At 57.7% G+C, this 22,173-nt stretch overlaps 2 protein-coding genes across 2 annotated transcripts; both read left to right on the top strand.

Moving 5' to 3' along the window:
- Positions 1–80: 80 nt before the first annotated feature.
- STX5 (syntaxin 5) lies at positions 81–10,106 on the top strand. Its single transcript, XM_066570709.1, has 11 exons — positions 81–208; positions 361–559; positions 989–1,062; positions 1,779–1,834; positions 2,815–2,885; positions 2,987–3,103; positions 3,617–3,673; positions 5,047–5,122; positions 6,334–6,434; positions 6,515–6,636; positions 8,594–10,106. The coding sequence occupies exons 2-11, from the start codon at positions 377–379 to the stop codon at positions 8,751–8,753; spliced, it is 1,017 nt and encodes a 338-aa protein (XP_066426806.1). The 5' UTR covers positions 81–208; positions 361–376; the 3' UTR covers positions 8,754–10,106.
- Positions 10,107–10,247: 141 nt separating this feature from the next.
- On the top strand, positions 10,248–21,561 carry NXF1 (nuclear RNA export factor 1). Its single transcript, XM_066570688.1, is given in 15 exon segments — positions 10,248–10,327; positions 11,675–11,861; positions 12,311–12,434; positions 13,573–13,656; positions 14,535–14,639; positions 15,988–16,068; positions 16,758–16,827; positions 17,165–17,253; positions 17,945–18,052; positions 18,685–18,794; positions 19,540–19,576; positions 20,440–20,449; positions 20,452–20,507; positions 20,650–20,705; positions 21,405–21,561. Coding segments are annotated over 15 exon segments (1,293 nt in total). The 5' UTR covers positions 10,248–10,293; the 3' UTR covers positions 21,547–21,561.
- Positions 21,562–22,173: the final 612 nt, after the last annotated feature.

The raw sequence follows: 22,173 nt of genomic DNA, 5'->3' as shown, positions 1-22,173 counted from the left end.
TCGCTCCAAGCGTTGCCATGGGCGGGTCCTGTTGCTATGGGCGTGTTTTCCCCAAGCACCGCCCTCATTGGGGCGCGGCCTCGCATCGAAAGTTCCCTCCCGGAAGTTTTGGAGGTTCAGTTCCGGTTCGGGCCCCACTTCCGGCGGAAGGGACGTGGCGGTGACGTCAGCGCGGCCGGTGCTCCCGGTGGCGGCTCCGGAGCCCGCGGTGAGGGGCGAGGGGGGCGGGGCGGGCCCGGGACCCTCCGAGACCTCCGGAGACCCCGGGGTGGGGGGGTCCCGGTGCGCGGGGCGGGCCCGGAGCCCTCCCGGTGCCCCCCCGGTAACCCCCGGTCTCTCCCGGTGCCTCCCGGTGCGCAGGCCCCGATGAGCCCCGATGCAGGCGCGCCGCCGGCTCGGGCCTAGGCAGCGGGAACCGGCCCAGGCCTCCCCCCCGGGGCCCCCCCGAGCCCCGGCCCTGCCCCCGCCACCGGAGCCCCCCCCGGCCGCTGACGTCATGTCGTGTCGCGACAGGACCCAGGAGTTCCTGTTCGCCTGCAAATCGCTGCAGGGACGGCAGGTGGGACCGGGACACCCCGGGACCCCAACGGGACCCCAGATCCCCCCGTCCCCCATCCCGGGGTCTCCCCCGTTTTCCCTTCCTGGTCGTACCGAGGGGTCCCCAAATCCCCCTCCCCCCTCACTGGGGGTCCCCAAATCCCCCCAACCCGCTGTGCCTGACTCGGGGGTCCCCAAATCCCCCCAGCTCCTCCCCCCAGGGGTCTCCCCCATTTATCCTCCCCCCCTCATCCCAGGGGTCCCCAAATCTCCCCCTTTGCCTCACTGGGGGGGTCCCCAAATCCCCCTCCCCCCCACCCCCTTTGCCTCATTCAGGGCTCCCCCATTGCCCCCCCCGGCCCCCGCTGTGTCCCCTCCCCACCCTGGGGGTCCCCCTGACCCCCCCTGACCCCCCCTGACCCCCCCTGACCCCCCCATTTCCCCTCCCCAGGTCGGGGGGCTCCAGGTGGGCAGAGCAGCCCCCGGGCCGGGGCGGCAGCGCAGCGAGTTCAGCCTGATGGCAAAGTGAGGAGGGGGCTTGGGGGGGATTGGGGGGTCCTGGGGGGGTCAGGGGGTGAGTTCAGCCTGATGGCAAAGTGAGGAGGGGGCTTGGGGGGTCCTGGGGGGGCTTGGGGGGTCCTGGGGGGCTCAGGGGGTGAGTTCAGCCTGATGGCAAAGTGAGGAGGGGGCTTGGGAGGTCCAGGGGGGGTTCAGGAATTGGGGCTGGGGTCTCCAGGTTTGGGGGGTTTGGATCCCCAGGAATTGAGGCTGGGGTCTCCAGGTTTGGGGGGGTTTGGATCCCCAGGAATTGGGGCTGGGGTCCCCCGGTTTGGATCCCCAGGAATTGGGGCTGGGGTCCCCCGGTTTGGATCCCCAGGAATTGGGGGTTGTGGTCCTCAGGGGGAGGAAAATCGGGGGGGTTTGGATCCCCAGGATTTGGGGCTGGGGTCCCCCGGTTTGGGGGGGTTTGGATCCCCAGGAATTGGGGCTGGGGTCTCCAGGTTTGGGGGGTTTGGATCCCCAGGAATTGGGGCTGGGGTCTCCAGGTTTGGATCCCCAGGAATTGGGGCTGGGGTCCCCCGGTTTGGGGCGTTTGGATCCTCAGGTTTTGGTGGTTTGGATCCCCAGGAATTGGGGCTGGGGTCCCCAGGTCTGGGGGGGTCCCCGGGAGGTTTGGGGGGTCCCCAGCCGTGGGGAGGGGTCTCCAGGGGTCCCCAGCCCCGTCCGTGCCCCCTCCCCAGGCGCATTGGGAAGGATCTCAGCAACACCTTCGCCAAACTGGAGAAGCTGACGCTGCGTGAGTGGGGCCGGGGGATTTGGGGGGATTTGGGGGGTCCTGGGGGGTCCTGGGGGGATCTGGGGGGGTTTTGGGCTCTGTGGGCGTTTTTGGGGTGGTTTTGGTGCTCTTTGGGTGGTCTCTGGGTGGTTTTTTGGGGCGGTTTTGGGGTTTCTGGGTGGTTTTGGCGTTCCTGTTTGATTTTGGGGTGTTTTTGGGGTGGTTTTTGGGGTCTCTGGGTGTTTTTGGCGTCCCTGTGTGTTTCTGGGGTCCCCAGGTGTGTTTTTGGGTGATTTTTGGGAGTCTCTGTTTGGTTTTGGGTGTTTTTGGGGTAGTTTTTGGGATGTTTTTTGGGGTGGTTTTGGGGTATTTTTTGGGGTGTTTTGGGGTGTTTTTGGAGTGTGTTTTGGGGTATTTTCTTGGGTGTTTTTGGGGTGTGTTTGGGATATTTTTGGGGTGTTTTGGGGGTATTTTTTGGGGTGTTATTTGGGGTATTTTTTGGGGTATTTTTGGGGTGTTTTGGGGGTATTTTTTGGGGTGTTATTTGGGGTATTTTTTGGGGTATTTTTGGAGTGTTTTTGGGGTATTTTTTTGGCTGTTATTTGGGGTGTTTTTGGGGTATTTTTTGGAGTGTTTTTTGGGTGTTTTTGGGGTATTTTTTTTTGGATGTTATTTGGGGTGGTTTTGGGGTATTTTTTGGGGTTTTTTGGGTGTTATTTGGGGTGTTTTTGGGGTATTTTTTGGGGTGGTTTTTGGGGTGGTTTTGGGGTATTTTTTGGGTGTTTTTGGGGTATTTTTTTTTGATGTTATTTGGGGTGTTTTTGGGGTGTTTTGGGGTGTTTTTTGGGGTGTTTTTTGGGTGTTATTTGGGGTGGTTTTGGGGTATTTTTTGGGGTGTTTTTGGGGTATTTTTTGGGTGTTTTTGGGGTATTTTTGGGGTGTTTTTGGGGTGGTTTTGGCTGGTTTTGGGGTCCCCGTTCTCGCCCTGACCCCGCCCGCAGTGGCCAAGCGCAAGTCCCTGTTCGACGACAAATCCGTGGAGATCGAGGAGCTCACCTACATCATCAAACAGGTCCGGGGGGCTCCGGGGGGCTCCGGGGGGCTCTCCCTGCCCCCCCCGGGGGTGCCGGGGCCGTGCCGGGCCGCCCTGACCCCCCCGTGCCCCCTCCCCAGGACATCGGCGGCCTGAACAAGCAAATCGCGCACCTGCAGGAGCTGCTGCGGGCGCGGGGCGGCCCGCCCGGGAGGCACCTGCAGAGCCACTCCAACAGCGTGGTGGTGGCGCTGCAGGTGGGCTGGGGGACCCCTGAACCCCCTGAAACCCCCCCTGAACCCCCTCTGAGCCCCCCTGAGCCCCCCACTCCAGCAGCGTTTTGGTGGCGCTGCAGGTGGGGCTGGGGGTCCCAGGTGTAGGGGGTTCGGATCCCCTTAAATTGGGGTGGGGGTCCCCAGGAATTGGGGTTTGGGTCTTCAGGAATTGAGGTGGGGGTCCCTGGGAATTGGGGCTGGGGTCCCCAGGTGTGAGGGGTTTCAGTCTCCAGGAATTTGGGTTGGGGTCCCCAGGAATTGGGGGGATGGGTTTGAAAATTGGGGCGTGGGAGCCCCAGGAATTGGGGTGGGGCCCTTTGGGGGGCTCAGGGGGGATTTGGGGCCCTTTGGGGGGCTCAGGGGGGATTTGGGGCCCTTTGGGGGGGCTCTGGGGGGATTTGGGGCCCTTTGGGGGGCTCTGGGGGGATTTGGGGCCCTTTGGGGGGCTCTGGGGGGATTTGGGGACCCCCAGCCTGACCCCCCTGTGCCCCCCAGTCCAAACTGGCCTCGATGTCCAACGACTTCAAATCCGTGCTGGAGGTGCGGACAGAGGTGAGAGAAAATTTCATTTTTCTTCTTTTTTCCCTTCTCTTTTTTCCTCATTTTCCTCTTTTTCTTCTCATTCTCCCACGTGTTTTTCTCCCATTTTTACCTTTTCTTTTTTGCCTTTTTTTCTCATTTTCTTTCTCGTTCTTTTTGTCACAATTGTTCTCTTTTATTTCTTCCCCCTTTCTTCATCTTTCTTCTCCCTTCATTTCTCTTTCTGCTTCTTTTTCTTTTCATTTCCTTCTTTTTTCTTCCCCTCTATTCTTTTTTTTTCCTCTTTTTTCTTTTTTCTTTCCCCTTTCTTTTCTTGTTTTCCAAATTTCCCCCTTTTCCCCCTTTTTCTGTACTTTTTGCTGCTTTTTTCTCTTCTTTTTCTTCTCTTTCTCCAATTCTGTTTTTCGTCTTATTCCACATTTTCCCCCTTTCCCCCATTTTCCTCCCCATTTCTCCCCCCATTTTTCCCTCCTCTCCCCACATTTTCCCATTTATTTTCCTCTTTCTCCCTCCCATTTTTTCCCCTATTCCTCCCCATTTGTCCCCATTTTTCCCTTTTTCCCCTTCCCCCCCCATTTTCCCCCCATTTTCCCCTATTTTTATTTCACTTTCCCCCCTATTTTCCCCTTATTTTTATTTCCCTTTTTCCCCTTGTTTTCCCCCATTTTCCCCCTATTTTTATTTCCCCTATTCCTCCCCATTTTCCCCCATTTTTCCCTTACCTTTTTCCCCTTTTCCCCCCCATTTTCCCCTGTTTTTATTTCCCTTTTTCCCCCCTTTTTCCCCCAATTTCCCCCCATTTTTATTTCCTTTTCCCCTCATTTTCCCCCATTTTCCCCGTTTTTATTTCCCTTTTTCCCCCATTTCCCCCTATTTTTATTTCCCTTTCCCCCCTATTTCCCCCATTTCCCCTCTATTTTTATCCCCTTTTTCCCCCCATTTCCCCCCTATTTTTATTCCCCTTTTCCTCCCCCTTTTTCCCCCTATTTCCCCCCTATTTTTATTCCCCTTTTCCCCCTATTTTCCCCCTATTTTTATTTCCTTTCCCCCCCATTTTCCCCCTGTTTTTATTCCTCTTTCCCCCCTATTTCCCCCCTATTTTTATTCCCTTCCCCCCCTTTTCCCCCTGTTTTTATTCCCCTTTCCCCCCCATTTTCCCCCTGTTTTTATTCCCCTTTTCCCCCCATTTCCCCCTGTTTTTATCCCCTTTTCCCCCCCATTTTCCCCCTGTTTTTATTTCCCTTTTCCCCCCATTTTCCCCCTGTTTTTATTCCCCTTTTCCCCCCTATTTCCCCCCTATTTTTATTCCCTTTTCCCCCCTTTTCCCCCCATTTCCCCCCTGTTTTTATCCCCTTTTCCCCTCATTTTCCCCATTTTCTCCCCAGAACCTGAAGCAGCAGCGCAGCCGTCGCGAGCATTTCTCCCGCGCCCCCGTCTCGGCCCTGGCTGCCAACAACCTCAGTGAGAGCCGGGGCTTGGGAATTTCGGGTGGGAAAAGGGAATTTTGGGGGAATTCTGGGAAATTCCAGGGGAAAAAAGGGAATTCGGGGCGGAAAAAGGGGAATTTTGGGGGAGTTTTTTGGGGGGAACTTTGAGGTAGTTCAGGCGGGGAAATGGGAATTTTTGGGAGGATTCGGTTGGAACGCTGGGGGGAATTCAGGTGGGAACTGAGAATTTTGGGGGGGAATTGAGGTGGGAACTTGGAATTTGGAAGGGGGAATTTAGGGGGGAATTGGGAATTTTGAGGGAATTCAGGTGGGAATTGTGAATCTTGGCAGGATTGAGGGGCCAGTTGTGAATTTTGGCAGGATTAAGGTGGGAATTGAGGTGAGAATTGTGAATTTTTCCAGGACTGAGGCAGGGATGGTGCATTTTCCCAGTACTGAGGTGGGAATTGTGCATTTTGCCAGGCTTGAGGTGGGAATTGAGGCGGGAATGGTGAATTTTGCCAGGATTGAGGCAGGAATTGTGAGTTTTGGCAGGAATTGAGCTGGGAATTGAGGTGCCAGTTGTGCGTTTTCCCATCCTGATGCAGGAATTGTGCATTTTCCCATCCTGAGGTGGGAATTGTGAATTTTCCCAGTATTGAGGTGCCAGTTGTGCATTTTCCCAGTCCTGAGGCAGGAATTGAGGTGCCACTTGTGCATTTTCCCATCCTGAGGTGGGAATTGAGGTGGGAATTGTGCATTTTCCCAGTATTGAGGTGGGAATTGAGGTGGGAATTGTGCATTTTCTCATCCTGAGGTGCCAGTTGTGCATTTTCCCAGTCCTGAGGCAGGAATTGTGCATTTTCCCATCCTGAGGTGGGAATTGAGGTGGGAATTGTGCATTTTCCCAGTATTGAGGTGGGAATTGAGGTGGGAATTGTGCATTTTCCCATCCTGAGGTGCCAGTTGTGCGTTTTCCCAGTTCTGAGGTTCCAGTTGTGCGTTTTCCCAGTATTGAGGTGCCAGGTGTGCATTTTCCCAGGATTGAGGCAGGAATTGTGCATTTTCCCATCCTGATGCAGGAATTGTGCATTTTCCCATCCTGATGCAGGAATTGTGCATTTTCCCAGGATTGAGGCAGGAATTGTGCATTTTCCCATCCTGATGCAGGAATTGTGCATTTTCCCATCCTGAGGTGCCACTTGTGCATTTTCCCATCCCGAGCCCATTCTCCCTCCCTCGCAGGCAGCCCGGCCGTGCTCCAGGCCGAGCCGCGTCCCTCGGGCGCCGTGGCCATCGAGATGGACCCCAGGGCCAGCCAGCAGCTGCAGCTCCTGGATGAGCAGGTTGGGACCCCCCAGACCCCCCAGAATCACCCCACAAAGGGGCGGCTGTGGGGCAGCCCCAGCAGCCTGGCCCTCGGCAGGACTCGTACATCCAGAGCCGCGCGGACACCATGCAGAACATCGAGTCCACCATCGTGGAGCTGGGCTCCATCTTCCAGCAGCTGGCACACATGGTCAAGGAGCAGGAGGAGACCATCCAGAGGTGCCAAAAAGCACCAAACCGCCCCTCTCTGGGACCCCAAATTCCCCCTCCCTGATCCTCCAAATTTTCCCTCTCTGGGACCCCAAATTCCCCCTCCCTGATCCTCCAAATTTTCCCTCTCTGAGCCCCCAAATTTCCCTCCTTGACCTCCAAATTTTCCCTCTCTGGGACCCCAAATTTCCCTCCTTGACCTCCAAATTTCCCCTCCTTGACCCCCCAAATTTTCCCTCTCTGGGACCCCAAATTCCCCCTCCCTGATCCTCCAAATTTTCCCTCTCTGGGACCCCAAATTCCCCCTCCCTGATCCTCCAAATTTTCCCTCTCTGAGCCCCCAAATTCCCCCTCCCTGATCCTCCAAATTTTCCCTCTCTGGGACCCCAAATTTCCCTCCTTGACCTCCAAATTTCCCCTCCTTGACCCCCCAAATTTTCCCTCTCTGGGACCCCAAATTTCCCCTCCTTGATCCCCCAAATTTTCCCTCCTTAATCCCCCAAATTTTCCTTCTCTGGGACCCCAAATTCCCCCTCCTTAATCCCCCAAATTTTCCTTCTCTGGGACCCCAAATTTTCCCTCCTTGATCCCCCAAATTTTCCCTCTCTGGGACCCCAAATTTCCCTCCTTATCCCCCAAATTTCCCCTCCCTGATCCCCCAAATTCCCATCCCCAACTCCTCCAAGTCTCCCCTCTCTAATCCCCCAAATTTTCCCTCTTTGATCCCCCAAATTTCCCTCCTTGACCTCCAAATTTTCCCTCTCTGGGACCCCAAATTTCCCCTCCTTGATCCCCCAAATTTTCCCTCCTTAATCCCCCAAATTTTCCTTCTCTGGGACCCCAAATTCCCCCTCCCTGATCCCCCAAATTTTCCCTCTCTGGGACCCCAAATTCCCCCTTTCTTTCCCCCAAATTCCCATCCCCAACTCCTCCAAGTCTCCCCTCTCTAATCCCCCAAATTTTCCCTCTTTGATCCCCCAAATTTTCCCTCTTTGATCCCCCAAATTTCCCTCCTTGACCCCCCAAATTTTCCCTCTCTAATCCCCCAAATTTCCCTCCTTGATCCTCCAAATTTTCCCTCTCTGCCCCCCCCAAATTCCCCTTTCTGGCCCCCAAATTTTCCCTCTTTGATCCCCCAAATTCCTCTCTCTGACCCCCAAATTTTCTCCCCAATTTTCCCCTTGAATTTTCATTTTTTTCCCCTTTTATCCCCTAAGGTTTCCCCCCTTTCCCAATAATTTCCCCCCAATTTTCTCCCAATTGTCCTGTCATTTTTCCCCCAAATTTCCCCCATTTTTCCTCCATTTTCCCCCCAATTTTCCCCAATTTTTCCCTCAATTTCCCCCCAATTTCTTCCCCATTTCTCTCCCATTTGTTTCCCTTTTTTCTCTCATGTCTCACCCAACTTTCCCCCATTTCCCCCCAATTTTCTCCCCTTTCCTCCCCTTTCCACTGATTTTCCTCCTCATTTTTCCCCATTCTTTTTCTCATTTCTTCTCTTTTTTTCCTCATTTTTTTCCTAATTTTTTTCTCTTTTTTTTTCTTTTTTTCTTTTTTTTTCTCTTTTTTCTCATTTTTTCTCTTTTTTCCTCATTTTTCCTCATTTTTTCCTAATTTTTTTTCCTCATTTTTTCCTCATTTTTTTCTCTTTTTTTCTCTTTTTTCCTAATTTTTTCCTATTTTTTTTCTCTTTTTTTTCTTTTTTTCTCATTTTTTTCTTTTTTTTTTCTCTTTTTTCTCTTTTTTCCTCATTTCTTCCTCATTTTTTCCTCATTTTTTCCTCATTTTTTCCTCATTTTTTCCTCATTTTTTTTTCTCTTTTTCCCCCTTTTTTTCCCATTTTTTCCCTCAATTTTCCCCCAACTCCCCCCCCCCCAATTTTCCTGTCACTTTCCCCCAAATTTTCCCCAAATTTCCCCTAAATTTCCCCATTTTTTCCCCCTTTCCTGACCCTTTTTTGCCCCAGGATCGACTCCAGCGTGGAGGACGCTCAGCTGAACGTGGAGGCCGCTCACAGCGAAATCCTCAAATATTTCCAGTCGGTCTCGTCCAACCGCTGGCTCCTGGTCAAGATCTTCCTCATCCTCATCGTCTTCTTCATCGTCTTCGTCGTCTTCCTGGCCTGAATCTGCTCCTCCTCACCCCAAAATCCCGCTCGGACTCGGCCCCGCGGGGCTCGGACACGGACACGGGGCTGGGGACCCCAGAATGCCCCAAAATCCCACAAAATGCCCCCAAAATCCCCCCAGGACAGCCCAAAATGCCCCAAAATCCCCTTTAAACCCCCAGGACACCCCAAAATGCCCCAAAATCCCCTTTAAACCCCCAGGACAGCCCAAAATGCCCCAAAATCCCCTTTAAACCCCCAGGACACCCCAAAATCCCCCCCTAATCCCCCCCAAATGCCCCCCAAATCCCCCCCAGGACACCCCAAAATGCCCCAAAATCCCACAAAATGCCCCAAGTTCCCCCAGGACAGCTCAGAATGCCTCAAAATCCGTCAAAATCCCCCTAAAATCGCACAAAACCCCCCAGGACACCCCAAAATCCCCCCCTAATCCCCCCAAAATGCCCCCAAAACCACTTAAAATCACCCCAGAATCCCCCAGGACTCACCAAAATGCCCTAAATTCTCATCAGGGCACCCCAAAATGTCCCAAAATCCCCTAAAATCCCCCCAAATTCTCCAAAATCCCCCTAAAACCCCACAAAATCTCCTTAAAATGACCCAAAATCCCCCAAATTCGCCCCGAAACCCTCCTGGGGACCCCCCGTTTTCCCCTCCTGGGGGTCTCCAGGACCCTTGGTGGGGGTTGGGAATTTTGGGAACGCTCTGGGACCCCTCCCCATGGAGCAGGGGACCCCAGAAAGGGGCTGGGGACCCCCAAAAAGGGGCTGGGGACCCCCAGGATCCCCAAAAGGGGCTGGGGGATCCTCTGGGGGGTTCAGGGCCCCCCCAAGGGGGGTGGAGACCCCAATTGCAGCTGTGAGACCCCCGGGGCTGGGGGGGGGGAGGGGTCTGTGAACTCTGTGACCCTTGGGGGGGTGCAGGACCCCCCAAAAGGGGCTGGGGACCCCCAAAGATGGTGGGGGGTGGGGCTGTGGGACCCCCAGATAAAGCCTTGGGACCCCAATAAAGGGTTTGGGGTCCCTCTGGGGGGGCTGCAGACCCCCAAAAGGGGCAGGGACCCCTAAAAGGGGACTGGGGAGCCCATTTCTGACCCCATTAATTTACTGGGGGGGCTGCAGCCCCCCAGCATGGGCCTGGGGACCCCCCAAAAGGGGCCGGGGTCCCCATTTCTGCCCCCGGGGGGGCTGCAGGACCCCCGTGGGAACAGAAGCCCCCCCCAGGTAAAGCCTTGGGACCGCCGGGGATGGGTCTGGGGGCTCCCGGGGGAGCCTTTGGGGGGCGGTGCAGCCCTCCCCTCCCGAGCCCCCCAATAAACCCGGGGTCCCCCCAAACCCCGATTTTTGTGGGTTTTTTTGGTTTTTTTTTTTTGTTTTTTTCCTCCCGGGCCGGGATTCGAACCCGCGAGCTCCGGAGCAGGAAATGGGGGGGGCGGGGGGGGGGGGGCAGTTGTGGCCACTGCGCGTGCGCGCGCGAGGCGGCGGGGCGGAAGTGACGTCAGCGGGACGCGCGGCGGGGAGGCCGCGGCGGCGGCGGCGATGGCGGAGGAGGGGAAGGGGGGCGGGTACAGCGGTGAGCGGGGCGGGGGCACCGGGGGCTCCCAGGGCACCGGGGGGCACCGGGGGCAACGCGGGGAGGGGCCCCAGGGCAGCCCCGGGTGGCGGAGGGGACCGGGAGGGAGCGCGGCGGGGCAGGCCCGGGGGTGGCGGTAGGCCCGGGATGGGGGGGGCGGTACCGGGAGGGGCGGGGGGCACGGGAACGGGGAACGCGGAACGGTACCAGGAGGGGAGGGGGGACACCGGAACGGGGAACGGCACCGGGAGCGGCACCGGGAGGGGAGAGTGCTCCGGACTCGGTGACGGTACCGGGGGAACCGGGAGAGCGGAGGGAGCAGCGGGGAGGGGAACGGGAACGGCACCGGCATCGCTGCCAGAGGGACCCCACGGCGGGAGGGAACCCTTGGCCGGTACCGATGTCCCCATGCCGGTAGCCGTGCCCGGTGTGAGGCTGTGGAGCGGGACCGGGCCGCTCCCGGTGCTCCCGGAGTGGCGGTGCCCGGTGAGGGGTCCGGGATGGAGAGCTTGGAACGGGGGAGAGCCCGGTGCCATTCCCGGTCCCGAGGCTGCTCCCGGTGTCCCGGAGGGCTCGGGGGGGCGGGGGTGGGGCCGGGAAGGCGGTGCCGGTACCGGTGTCATCCCCGGTGCCATCCCCGGTCCTGCTGCCGTTCCTGTTCCCGTTCCCTGTCCTGCTCTCGTTCCCGGTGCTATCCCCGGGTCCCGCTGCTGTCCCCATTCCCTTTCCCGGTGCCATCCCCGTCCCCGGTTCCATTCTCTGTCCTGGTCTCGTTCCCGGTGCCATTCCCGGCTCCTGGTGCTGTCCCTGTTCCTGTCCCCGGTACCGTTCCCGTTCTCGGTGCCATTCCCATTCCTGGTCCCTTTCCCGCTGCCATTCCCTGTCCCGTTCCCGTTCCCATCCCCATTCCCGGTTCCCATTCCCCGTTTCCGGTGTCACCCCCCGTTCCCAGAGCACGATGACCGGGTGGGCTCCCGGCCGTTCCCGGTGTCCCGTTCCTGTTCCCATTCCCGTTCCCAGTGTCCCGTTCCATTGTCCCTTTCCTGGTGTCCCATTCCCGTTCTCCCCCTCCAGAGCACGATGACCGGGTCGGTTCCCATTCCCGTTTTTCCCATTCCCGTTATCCCCATTCCCAGAGCACGATGACCGGGTGGGCTCCCGGCCGTTCCCATTCCCGTTATCCCGTTCCCATTCCCGTTATCCCGTTATTCCCATTATTCCCGTTATCCCCGTTCCCAGAGCACGATGACCGGGTCGGTTCCCATTCCCGTTCCCATTCCCGTTATCCCGTTATTCCCATTCCCGTTATCCCATTATTCCCATTATTCCCGTTATCCCCGTTCCCAGAGCACGATGACCGGGTGGGCTCCCGGCCGTTCCCGGGGGGCCGGCGGCGGAAGGGCCGGGGCCCGTTCCGGGGCAAGATGTACAGCGAGGTCACGCCCCGGGGCCGCCCCCGCGGCCGCGCCCGCAACGACGACGACGACGGCGACGTCGCCATGGCCGAGGCGCACGACGGCCCCCGCGGGCGGTAGTGAGTGCCGGGGACACGGGGGGACACCGGGGATACCGGGGACACCGGGGATACCGGGGGGGGCCCAGAGGGGTGACCGGGGATACCGGGGCAGTTCCCAGCTCGTCCCGGTCATTCCCGGCTGATGGATCCCGGCTGATCCTGGGGCGATTCCCAGGGTTATTCCTGGCTGACTGATTGTATCCCCATCATTCCCATCATTCCCACCATTCCCATCATTCCCGTCATTCCCTCCATTCCCGTTATTTTCCCATCATTCTCTCCATTCCCACCATTCCCATCATTCCCGTCATTCCCTCCATTCCCGTTATTTTCCCATCATTCTCTCCATTCCCACCATTCCCATCATTCCCTCCATTCCCATCATTCCCGTCATTCCCTCCATTCCTGTTATTTTCCCATCATTCCCATCCTTCCCTTCATTCCCGTTATTTTCCCGCCATTCCCAGCGTTCCGTACGCGCCGCGCTCGGGCCGCCTGGCCAACATCAACATCACGGTGAAGCGGGAGCCCGGGGAGCGCGGCGGCGGCACCGGCCGGGACGGGGGCAGGAGGAGCTGGTTCAAAATCACGGTAACGGGAACAGGAAACGGGAAACGGGAACAGGAAACGGGATTGGGAAACGGGAATGGGAAACGGGATTGGGAAACGGGATTGGGAACGGGGGCAGGAGGAGCTGGTTCAAAATCACGGGAACGGGAAACGGGGATTGGGAATGGGGTCGGGAATGGGAATGGATAACGGGAAACGGGGATGGGAAATGGGATTGGGAACGGGGGCAGGAGGAGCCGGTTCAAAATCACGGGAACGGGGGAATAACGGGAATGGGAAATGGGAATGGGGACAGGAACAGGGACAGGAACGGGGATGGGAATGGGGACAGGGATTCCCATAATGGGGTGGGAGCAGGGATTGGGGTGGAAATGGAATTGGGGTGGGATTTGGATGGGAACGGGTTTGGGATTGGGGTTGGGATTGGGATTGGGATCAGGATGGGATTGGGAGTGGGGTGGGAATGGGATCAGGGTGAGAATGGGATTGGGATTGGGATTGGGAATGGGAATGGAATTGGGATGGGGAATGGGATTGGAGATTGGGATGGGAAGCAGGGGAATGGGAATTGGGATGGGGAATGGGAATGGAATTGGGGGATTGGGATGGGGAATGGGAATGAGAAAAGGAATGGGGGGGGATTGGGGTGGGGAGCACTGGGGTTTGGAGCACTGGGATTTGGGATTGGGCACAGAAATCAGGAAGAGCTGGGGTTGGGATTGGGTTGGGATTGGGGTTGGGATTGGGGTCAGTATTGGGTTGAGATTGAGGATTGGGATTGGGGTTGGGGTCAGGGTTGGGTTGGGGTTGGGATCAGGGTTGGGGTTGGGATTGGGGTCAGGGTTGGGTTGGGATTGGGGTTGGGGTTGGATTGGGATTGGGGTTGGGGTTGGGATTGGGGTTGGGGTTGGGATTGGGATTGGGATTGGGGTTGGGATTGGGGTTGGGATTGGGGTCAGTATTGGGATTGGGATTGGGTTGGGTTGGGGTTGGGATCAGGATTAGGATTGGGGAGTTTGAGCTCTGCTCTCCCTTTCCCCTCGCTCCTCCCTCCCTTCCCTCTCCCGTTTTTCTCTCTTTGCCGTTCCCGTTCCTTTTTCCTCTCCTTTCATTTCTTTCCCCATTTCCCGTTTCCCCGCCCCGCGGGGTGACCCCACAGATCCCCTATGGGAAGAAATACGACAAGTCCTGGCTGCTGAGCTCCATCCAGAACCTCTGCAGCGTCCCCTTCACCCCCGTCGAGGTCGCTGCTCGGGGCGATGTGGGGGGAATTTGGGGGATTTGGGGGGGATTTGGGGGGTTTGGGATCCCAGGGGAGCCACGTTCCAGCCCTGGATCCCAGGAGGATTTGGGATCCTGGGGGAATTTGGGATCTTGGGGGAATTTGGGGGAATTTTGGGGCATTTGGGGTCCCAGGAGGGCCCTGTTCCAGCCCCGGACCCCAGGAGGATTTTGGGGTGATTTTGAGGGATTTTGGGGGGGGGGGGGGATTTGGCTTCCCAGGGGGCCCCATTTCAGCCCCAGATCCGGGGGTGACTTTGGAGTGATTGTGGTGACTGTGGGGTGATTTTGGGGTGATTTTGGGGTGATTCTGGGGTGATTTTGGGGTGATTTTGGGGTGATTTTGTGGGGTGATTCTGGGGTGATTTTGAGGTGACTGTGGGGATGATTTTAGGGTGATTGCTGGGTGGTTTTGTGGGGTGATTTTGGGGTCATTTTGGGGTGGTTTTGGAGTGACTGTGGGGTGATTCTGGGGTGATTGTTGGGTGATTTTGGGGTGATTGTGTGGTGATTTTAGGGTGATTGTGGGGCCCCTTTCGGGTGATTTTGTGGGGTGATTTTGGGGTCCCTTTCGGGTGATTTTTGGGGTGATTTTTGGGTGATTTTGGGGTGATTTTTGGGGAGATTTTGGGGTGATTTTGGGGAGATTTTTGGGGAGATTTTGGGGTGATTTTTGGGGAGATTTTGGGGTGATTTTGGGGTGATTTTTGGGGTGATTTTTGGGTGATTTTGGGGAGATTTTGGGGTGATTTTTGGGGAGATTTTGGGGTGATTTTTGGGGTGATTTTGGGGAGATTTTGGGGTGATTTTGGGGTGATTTGGGGCCCTGTCCCCCTGCAGTTCCACTATGACCACAACCGGGCCCAGTTCTACGTGGAGGACGCGACCACGGCCAGCGCCCTCAAGCAGGTGTCGCGCAAAATCACCGACAGGGACAACTACAAGGTGGGGATTGGGGTCTGGGGTGGGGATTGGGGGGTTTGGGGTGCATGGGATGGGTGGGATTTATGGGATCAGGGGATGGGATCCATGCCGTGGATGAGGAGACTGGGGTGGGATTGGGATTGATGGGATTTAGGGGGTGGGATTTAGGGGATGGGATTGGATGGCGTTTGTGGGGTGTGGTGGGGATTGATGGGATTGATGGGATGGCGTTTTTGGGGTGGGATTTTTGGGGTGCGGTTTGTGGGGTGGGATTTGTGGGACTTAGGGGATGGATGGGATTTATGGGACGGGGTTTGTGGGATCGATGGGATGGGATGGGGTGGGATGGGATGGGATGGGATTGGATGGCATTTGGGGATTGATGGGATGGGATGGAATTTGGGGATTGATGGGATGGGGTTTTTGGGGTGGGGTTTGTGGGGTGGGATTTGTGGGACTTAGGGGATGGATGGGATGGGATTGATGGGACGGGGTTTGTGGGATCGAGGGGATGGGGTGGGGTTTTAGGGGATGGGGTTTGGGGGTGGGATTTATGGGGTGGGGGTTCGTGGGGTTTGTGGGGTGGGATTTGTGGGATGGATGGGGTGGGATTTAGGGGATGGGACGGGGTTTGTGGGATGGGATGGGGTTTGTGGGGTGGGGTATTTTGGGACAGGGTTTTTGGGGTGGGGCAGATGGCAATGAGGGTGGGATTTATGGGATGGGATTTGTGGGATGGGGTTTTTGGGACACGGTTTATGGGGTTTATGGGGTGGGGTTTATGGCAACGAGGGTGGGATGGGGATGGATGGGATGGGATATTTTGGGGTGGGGTATTTTGGGGTGGGGTATTTTGGGGTGGGGTTTATGGGGTTTATGGGGTGGGGTTTATGGCAATGAGGGTGGGATGGGGATGGATGGGATGGGATATTTTGGGGTGGGGTATTTTGGGGTGGGGTTTATGGGATTTTGGGGTGGGGTTTATGGGATTTTGGGGTGGGGTTTATGGGATTTTGGGGTGGGGTTTGTGGCAATGAGGGTGGGATGGGGATGGGATGGGGTTTGTGGGGTGGGGTTTTTGGGACAGGGTTTATGGGGTGGGGTATTTTGGGATGGGGTATTTTGGGATGGGGTATTTTGGGATGGGGTATTTTGGGGTGGGCTTTATGGGATTTTGGGGTGGGGTTTGTGGCAATGAGGGTGGGATGGGATGGGGTTTTTGGGGTGGGATTTTGGGGTGGGGTTTATGGGATTTTGGGGTGGGATTTTGGGGTGGGGTTTATGGGATTTTGGGGTGGGGTTTATGGGATTTTGGGGTGGGATTTTGGGGTGGGCTTTGTGGCAATGAGGGCTCCCCTGCCCTGCCCAGGTCGTGATCGTCATCAACTCCTCGGCGCCGCCGCAGTCGCTGCAGAACGAACTCAAACCCGAGGAGATCGAGCAGCTCAAGGTGCCCGGGGGAGCCCTGGGGAGCCCTGGGGGGTTTGGGGAGGTCTGGGGCAGTTTTGGGGTGGTTTTGGGGCAGTTTTGGGGAGGTTTTGGGGCAGTTTTGGGATGGTTTTGGGGCAGTTTTGGGGAGGTTTGGGGAGGTCTGGGGCAGTTTTGGGATGGTTTTGGGGCAGTTTTGGGGTGGTTTTGGGGCAGTTTTGGGGTGGTTTTGGGGCAGTTTTGGGGGTGGTTCTGGGGCAGTTTTGGGGCAGTTTTGGGGTGGTTTTGGGATGGTTTTGGGGCAGTTTTGGGGGTGGTTCTGGCGATCTGTGGGGTGCTTTTTTAGGGTGGTTTTCAGGGTCATGGGTGGCTTTGGGTCAGTTTGGGTCAGTTTTGGGTCACTTTGGGTCAGTTTGGGTCAGTTTTGGGTCACTTTGGGTCAGTTTGGGTCAGTTTTTGGTGCCAGGCTCTCAGGAAGGTTTGGGATCGTTCTGGGTCAGTTTGGGGCAGTTTGGGGCAGTTTTGGGTCACTTTGGGTCAGTTTTGGGTCAGTTTGTGTCAGTTTTGGGTCACTTTGGGTCAGTTTTGTGTCAGTTTGTGTCAGTTTTGGGTCACTTTGGGTCAGTTTGGGTCAGTTTGGGTCAGTTTTGGGTCACTTTGGCTCAGTTTTGGCTCAGTTTCGGTGCCAGCCCCTCCCTCCCTCCCTCCCAGCTGTGCATGAGCAAACGCTACGATGGCTCCCAGAAGGCGCTGGACCTCAAGAGCCTCCGCGTGGACCCCGGTGAGCTCTGGGGGGCTCTGGGGGGCTCTGGGGGGTTCTGGGGGGCTCTGGGGGGGCTCTGGGGGATCCTGGGGGGCTCTGGGGGATCCTGGGGGGCTCTGGGGGGGCTCTGGGGGCTCTGGGGGATCCTGGGGGGCTCTGGGGGGTCCTGGGGGGCCTCTGGGGGATCCTGGGGGGCTCTGGGGGTCCTGGGGGGCCTCTGGGGGATCCTGGGGGGCTCTGGGGGGCTCTGGGGGTTTTGGGGGTTTTGGGGGGCTCTGGGGGGCTCTGGGGGCTCTGGGGGGCTCTGGGGGCTCTGGGGGGGCTCTGGGCCCCCCTGACCCCGCTGTGCCCCCAGACCTGGTGGCCCAGAGCATCGACGTGGTGCTGAACCAGCGCAGCTCCATGGGGGTGGTGCTGAGGATCATTGAGGACAACATCCCCGAGGTGCGGCCCCACCCTGCCCGCTGCCTCCACAATCCCCACTTTCCCCCAAAATCCCCATCTTTCCCCATTTTCCCCCAAAATCCCCATTTCCCCCCCATTTTCCCCCTAAATCCCCATTTTCCCCCTAAATCCCCATTTTCCCCCCCATTTTCCCCCTAAATCCCCATTTTTCCCCCTATATCCCCCCCTAAATCCCCAATTTTCCCCCCATATTTCCACCCTAAATCCCCATTTTTCCCCCCACATTTCCCCCCTAAATCCCCATTTTTCCCCCCATATTTCCACCCAAAATCCCCATTTCCCCCCCCACATTTCCCCCCTAAATCCCCATTTTCCCCCTGGATCTCCCTGTTTTTCCCCCCAAACTCTGCATTTCTCCCCCCAAACTCCCCCATTTCCCACCCGTATCCCCATTTTTCCCCAAAAATCCCCATTTTTTCCTCATTTCCTCCACTTCTCCCCATTTTCCCCCCGTTTTTCCCCAAAATCCCCGGTTTTTGCCCCATTTCCCAGCTGCAGTCCCTGAACCTGGGCAGTGACCGTCTGTCCCCTTTGGGTGATTTGCCCCATTTTTTCCCCATCTTTTCCCCATTTTTCCCCATTTTTTCCCCATTTTTCCCCCAAATCCCCATTTTTCCCTCCAAATCTCTCATTTTTCCCCAAAATCCCCGTTTTTGGCCCCGTTTCCCAGCTGCAGTCCCTGAACCTGGGCAGTAACCGCCTGTTCCGTTTGGATGATTTGGCCGAGCTGCCCCTCAAGGCCCCGGCGCTCAAAGTGCTCGACCTGTCCAGGAACGAGGTGGGGAGAGACCCCCAAAAACCCCCAAAATCCCCCCCTGGGACCCCCCAAAACCCCCCCCAAAATCCCCCCCTGGGACCCCAAATTCCCTCTTAAAACCCCAAATTCCCCCCTGGGACCCCCCAGCCCTGCCTGAGACCCTCCAGGAGCCCCAGCGAGTGCCCCCAGTGCCCCCAGGTCTGTCCCCAGGTGTCCCCAGGTCTATCCCAGGTGTGTCCCAGGTGTCCCCAGGTGTGTCCCAGATGTGCTCAGGTGTCCCCAGGTGTCCCAGGTGTATCCCAGCTGTGCCAGGCATGCCCAGGTGCCCCCAGATGCCCCCAGATGCCCCCAGATGCCCCCAGATGCCCTCAGGTGCCCCCAGGTGCCCCCGGCCTGCCCAGCTGTGCCAGCTGTGTGCCCACTGTGTGCCCTGTGTGCCCTGTGTGCCCAGCTGTGCCAGCTGTGCCAGCTGTGTGCCCTGTGTGCCAGCTGTGCCAGCTGTGTGCCAGCTGTGTGCCAGCTGTGTGCCCTGGGTGCCCAGCTGTGCCAGCTGTGTGCCAGCTGTGTGCCCTGTGTGCCAGCTGTGCCAGCTGTGTGCCAGCTGTGCCAGCTGTGTGCCAGCTGTGTGCCAGCTGTGTGCCCTGTGTGCGCAGCTGAAGTCGGAGCGGGAGCTGGACAAGGTGAAGGGGCTGAAGCTGGAGGAGCTGTGGCTGGACGGGAACCCCCTGTGCGACTCCTTCAGGGACCAGAGCAGCTACATCAGGTGAGGGGGGGACACCTGGGGGGGACACCTGGGGGGGACACACCTGGGGACACCCCCTGAGACACCCAGAGACCCCCAGAACCCTCAGAGACACCCCCAGAACCCCAGAGCCCCCAGGGACACCCCCTGAGACCCCCAGGGACACCCCCAGGTCCCCCCTGTGCGACTCCTTCAGGGACCAGAGCAGCCACATCAGGTGAGGGGGGGACACCTGGGGGGGGGACACACCTGGGGACACCCCCTGAGACCCCCAGGTACCCCCAGAACCCTCAGAGACACCCCCAGAACCCCTGAGACACCCCCTGAGACCCCCAGGGACACCCCCAGGACAATCTGGGACCCCCCCAGGAACCCCAAGAATCCCAGAGACACCCAGGGCACAGCCTGGGACCCCCCCAGGTACCCCAGGGACCCTCCCAGGGACCCCCCAAACTGCCCCCAAACCCCCCAAACCCCCTCAGGACCCCCCAAACCCCCCAGGACCCCCCCCAGGACCCCCCGAGGGGGATTTTGGGGTCCCCCCTCCCCCAATCCAGGTGAGTACCCCAGGTAAGGCCCCTCCCCCCCCCCCCCCCCAGGGCCCCCCCAAACCCCAAAACCCCTCAGGGGAGGGTGGGGGGAGGGGCGGGGTCACCGTTTTTGGGGGGTGGGTGGGGGTGGGGGAGGGGATCCCGGGGGGGGTTGGGGGTGCCGGGGGGGCTGCTCAGCCCCTCCCCCACCCACCGTGCCCCTCCCCCCCCGGCAGCTCCGTCAGGGAGAGGTTCCCGAAGCTGCTGCGCCTGGTGAGCCCCGGAGGGGGAGGGGATTGGGGGGGATTTGGGGGGGTTTGGGGGATTTGGGGGGGGATTTGGGGGGGTTTGGGGGGGATTTGGGGATCCTGGGGGGGATTTGGGGGGATTTGGGGAGTCTTGGTGGGGTCCTGAGGGCTTTTTGGGGGGGATTTGGGGGGGTTTGGGGATCCTGGGGGGGTTTGTGGGAATTTGGGGGGCATCTGGGGAGTCCTGGGGGGCTTTAGGGGATGCTGGGGGGGTCCTGAGGGCGTTTTAGGGGCTTTGGGGGCTCCTGGGGGGAGCCTGGGTGGAATTTTGAGGGGTCCTGGGTGGAATTTAGGGGGGTCCTGAGGGGATTTTGGGGCTCCCGAGGGCGTTTTGAGGGGATTTGGGGGGGATTTTGTGGGGCTCTGAGGGGATTTGGGGGAGTTTTTGGGGTCCTGGGAGGGTTTCGGTGGTGGGGGGGGGTCCTGGGAGGGTTTGGGGGGGTCCTGAAGGGTTTGGGGGGGTCCTGAAGGGTTTGGGGGGGGTTTTGGGGGGTCCTGGGGGTCTCGGAGGGGATTTGGGGGAATCCTGAGGGGGTTTTGGGGGGTCCTGGGGGATTTGGGGGAGATTTCAAGGGGGTCTGGGGGGTCCTGAGGAGATTTTGGGGGGATTTTGGGGGGATTTGGGGGGATTTTGGGGGGATTTGGGGCTGTGGTCCCTGGGAGGATTGGGGGCTCTTTCCCCCCGATGTTCCCGGCTGTTTCTGGCCCATTCCGGGGGGGATTTTTGGGGTTTCTCTGCCCTTGGGGGGGGTCCAGGAGCACCCCCAGGCATTTTCTGGGGGGGTCCCGTGGCCGCCCCCTCCCCCAATGCCCCCCGTGCCCCCCCAGGACGGCCACGAGCTCCCCCCCCCATCGCCTTCGACGTCGAGGCCCCCACGACGCTGCCCCCCTGCAAGGTGGGACCCCCCTTTCTGTGGGGGCATTTTCCCTTTTTTGGGGTCTTTTCCCCCTTTTTTGGGGTCTTTTCCCCCTTTTTTGGGGTCCCCCCACCCTCGGGGGGCTCTCACTGTGTCCTCCCCCCCCCCCCACCGTTTTCAGGGCAGCTACTTCGGCTCCGACGACCTCAAGGCTTTGGTGCTGCGGTTCCTCCAGCAGTGAGTGCCCAAAAAAACCCCAAAAAAACCCCAAAATCACCTCAAAACCCCTCCCAAAAATCCCCCAATTCCCCATCCCAAAAAAACCCAAAATCACCTCAAAACCCCTCCCAAAAATCCCCCAATCCCCCATCCCAAAAAACCCCAAAATATCTCAAAAAAAACCCTCCCAAACCCCATTTTCCCCCAAAAATCCCTTATTTCCCCCCCCAAATTCCCATTTCCCTCACCCCAAACCCTTTTTTTACCCCCTAAATCCCCTTCCTCCCCAAAATCCCATATTTTCTCCCCACATTCCTATTTTTCCCCTTGTCTCCCCAAAATTCCCATTTCCCCCCATTTTCCTCCCTAATTCCCATTTTTATTCTGTTTTCTCCCCAAAATTCCCATCTTTCCCCCTGCCAAATCCCCATTTTCCCCCAAAATCCCCATTTTCCCCCAAATCCCCATTTTCCCCCAAAATCCCCATTTTTCCCCCTTTTCCCCCAAAATTTCCCATTTCCCCCCCCAATCCCCATTTTTCCCCAAATCCCCCGAAATTCCCATTTTCCCCCCATTTTTATCCCAAATTCCCATCCCCCCCCCCCCAATCCTCTGGTTTTCCCCCCATTTCCCTGTTTTTTTCCCCAGAATTCCCCTTTGTTCCCCTTTTTGCCCAAATTTGCCATTTTTCCCCGGTTTTTTCCCCGTTTTCCCCAGGTATTACTCCGTGTACGACTCCAGTGACCGCCAGGGCCTCTTGGACGCCTACCACGACGGCGCCTGCTGCTCCCTGAGCATCCCCTACGGCCCCCACACGCCCCCCAGGTACCCCAAAACACCCAAAAACTCCCCAAAATAGCCCAAAATAGCCCAGAATAGCAAAACCAGCCCAAAAACAGCGCAAAAATCACCAAAAACCCGCCCGAAATCCGCCCAGAAACACCAAAAACACCCCAAAAACAGCCCTGAGCATCCCCTACGGCCCCCACACACCCCCAGGTACCCCAAACACCCCAAAACACCCCAAAAATACCCCCAAAACACCCCAAAATACCCCAAAACAGCCCAAAATACCCCAAAACACCCCAAAACAGCCCAAAATACCCCAAAACAGCCCAAAATACCCCAAAACACCCCAAAATACCCCAAAATACCCCAAAACACCCCAAAACAGCCCAAAATACCCCAAAATGCCCCAAAACAGCCCAAAATACCCCAAAATACCCCAAAACACCCCAAAACAGCCAAAATACCCCAAAACACCCCAAAACACCCCAAAACAGCCCAAAATACCCCAAAACACCCCAAAACACCCCAAAACAGCCCAAAATACCCCAAAACACCCCAAACACCCCAAAATACCCCCAAAACACCCCAAAATACCCCAAAACACCCCAAAATACCAAAACCAGCCCAAAACACCCCAAACCCAGCCCAACACCAGCCCAAGAATCCTCCAAAACCGCCACAAACAGCCCCAAACCAC

Source organism: Molothrus aeneus, unplaced genomic scaffold, assembly GCF_037042795.1.
Source record: "Molothrus aeneus isolate 106 unplaced genomic scaffold, BPBGC_Maene_1.0 scaffold_30, whole genome shotgun sequence".
NCBI lineage: Eukaryota > Metazoa > Chordata > Aves > Passeriformes > Icteridae > Molothrus > Molothrus aeneus.
Note: the sequence above shows the minus strand (reverse complement) of the source record. Positions and strands in the feature narration are given on the sequence as shown.

What these genes read in the sequence shown, in the direction of transcription:
- STX5 (XM_066570709.1), top strand. Translation starts at nt 377, where the DNA reads ATGCAGGCGCGCCGCCGGCTCGGGCCTAGGCAGCGGGAACCGGCCCAG. An exon ending in TCACCTACATCATCAAACAG is followed by an intron (nt 2,886 to 2,986) that starts GTCCGGGGGGCT and finishes CCCCCTCCCCAG; the next exon opens with GACATCGGCGGCCTGAACAA. An exon ending in TGCAGCTCCTGGATGAGCAG is followed by an intron (nt 6,435 to 6,514) that starts GTTGGGACCCCC and finishes GGCCCTCGGCAG; the next exon opens with GACTCGTACATCCAGAGCCG.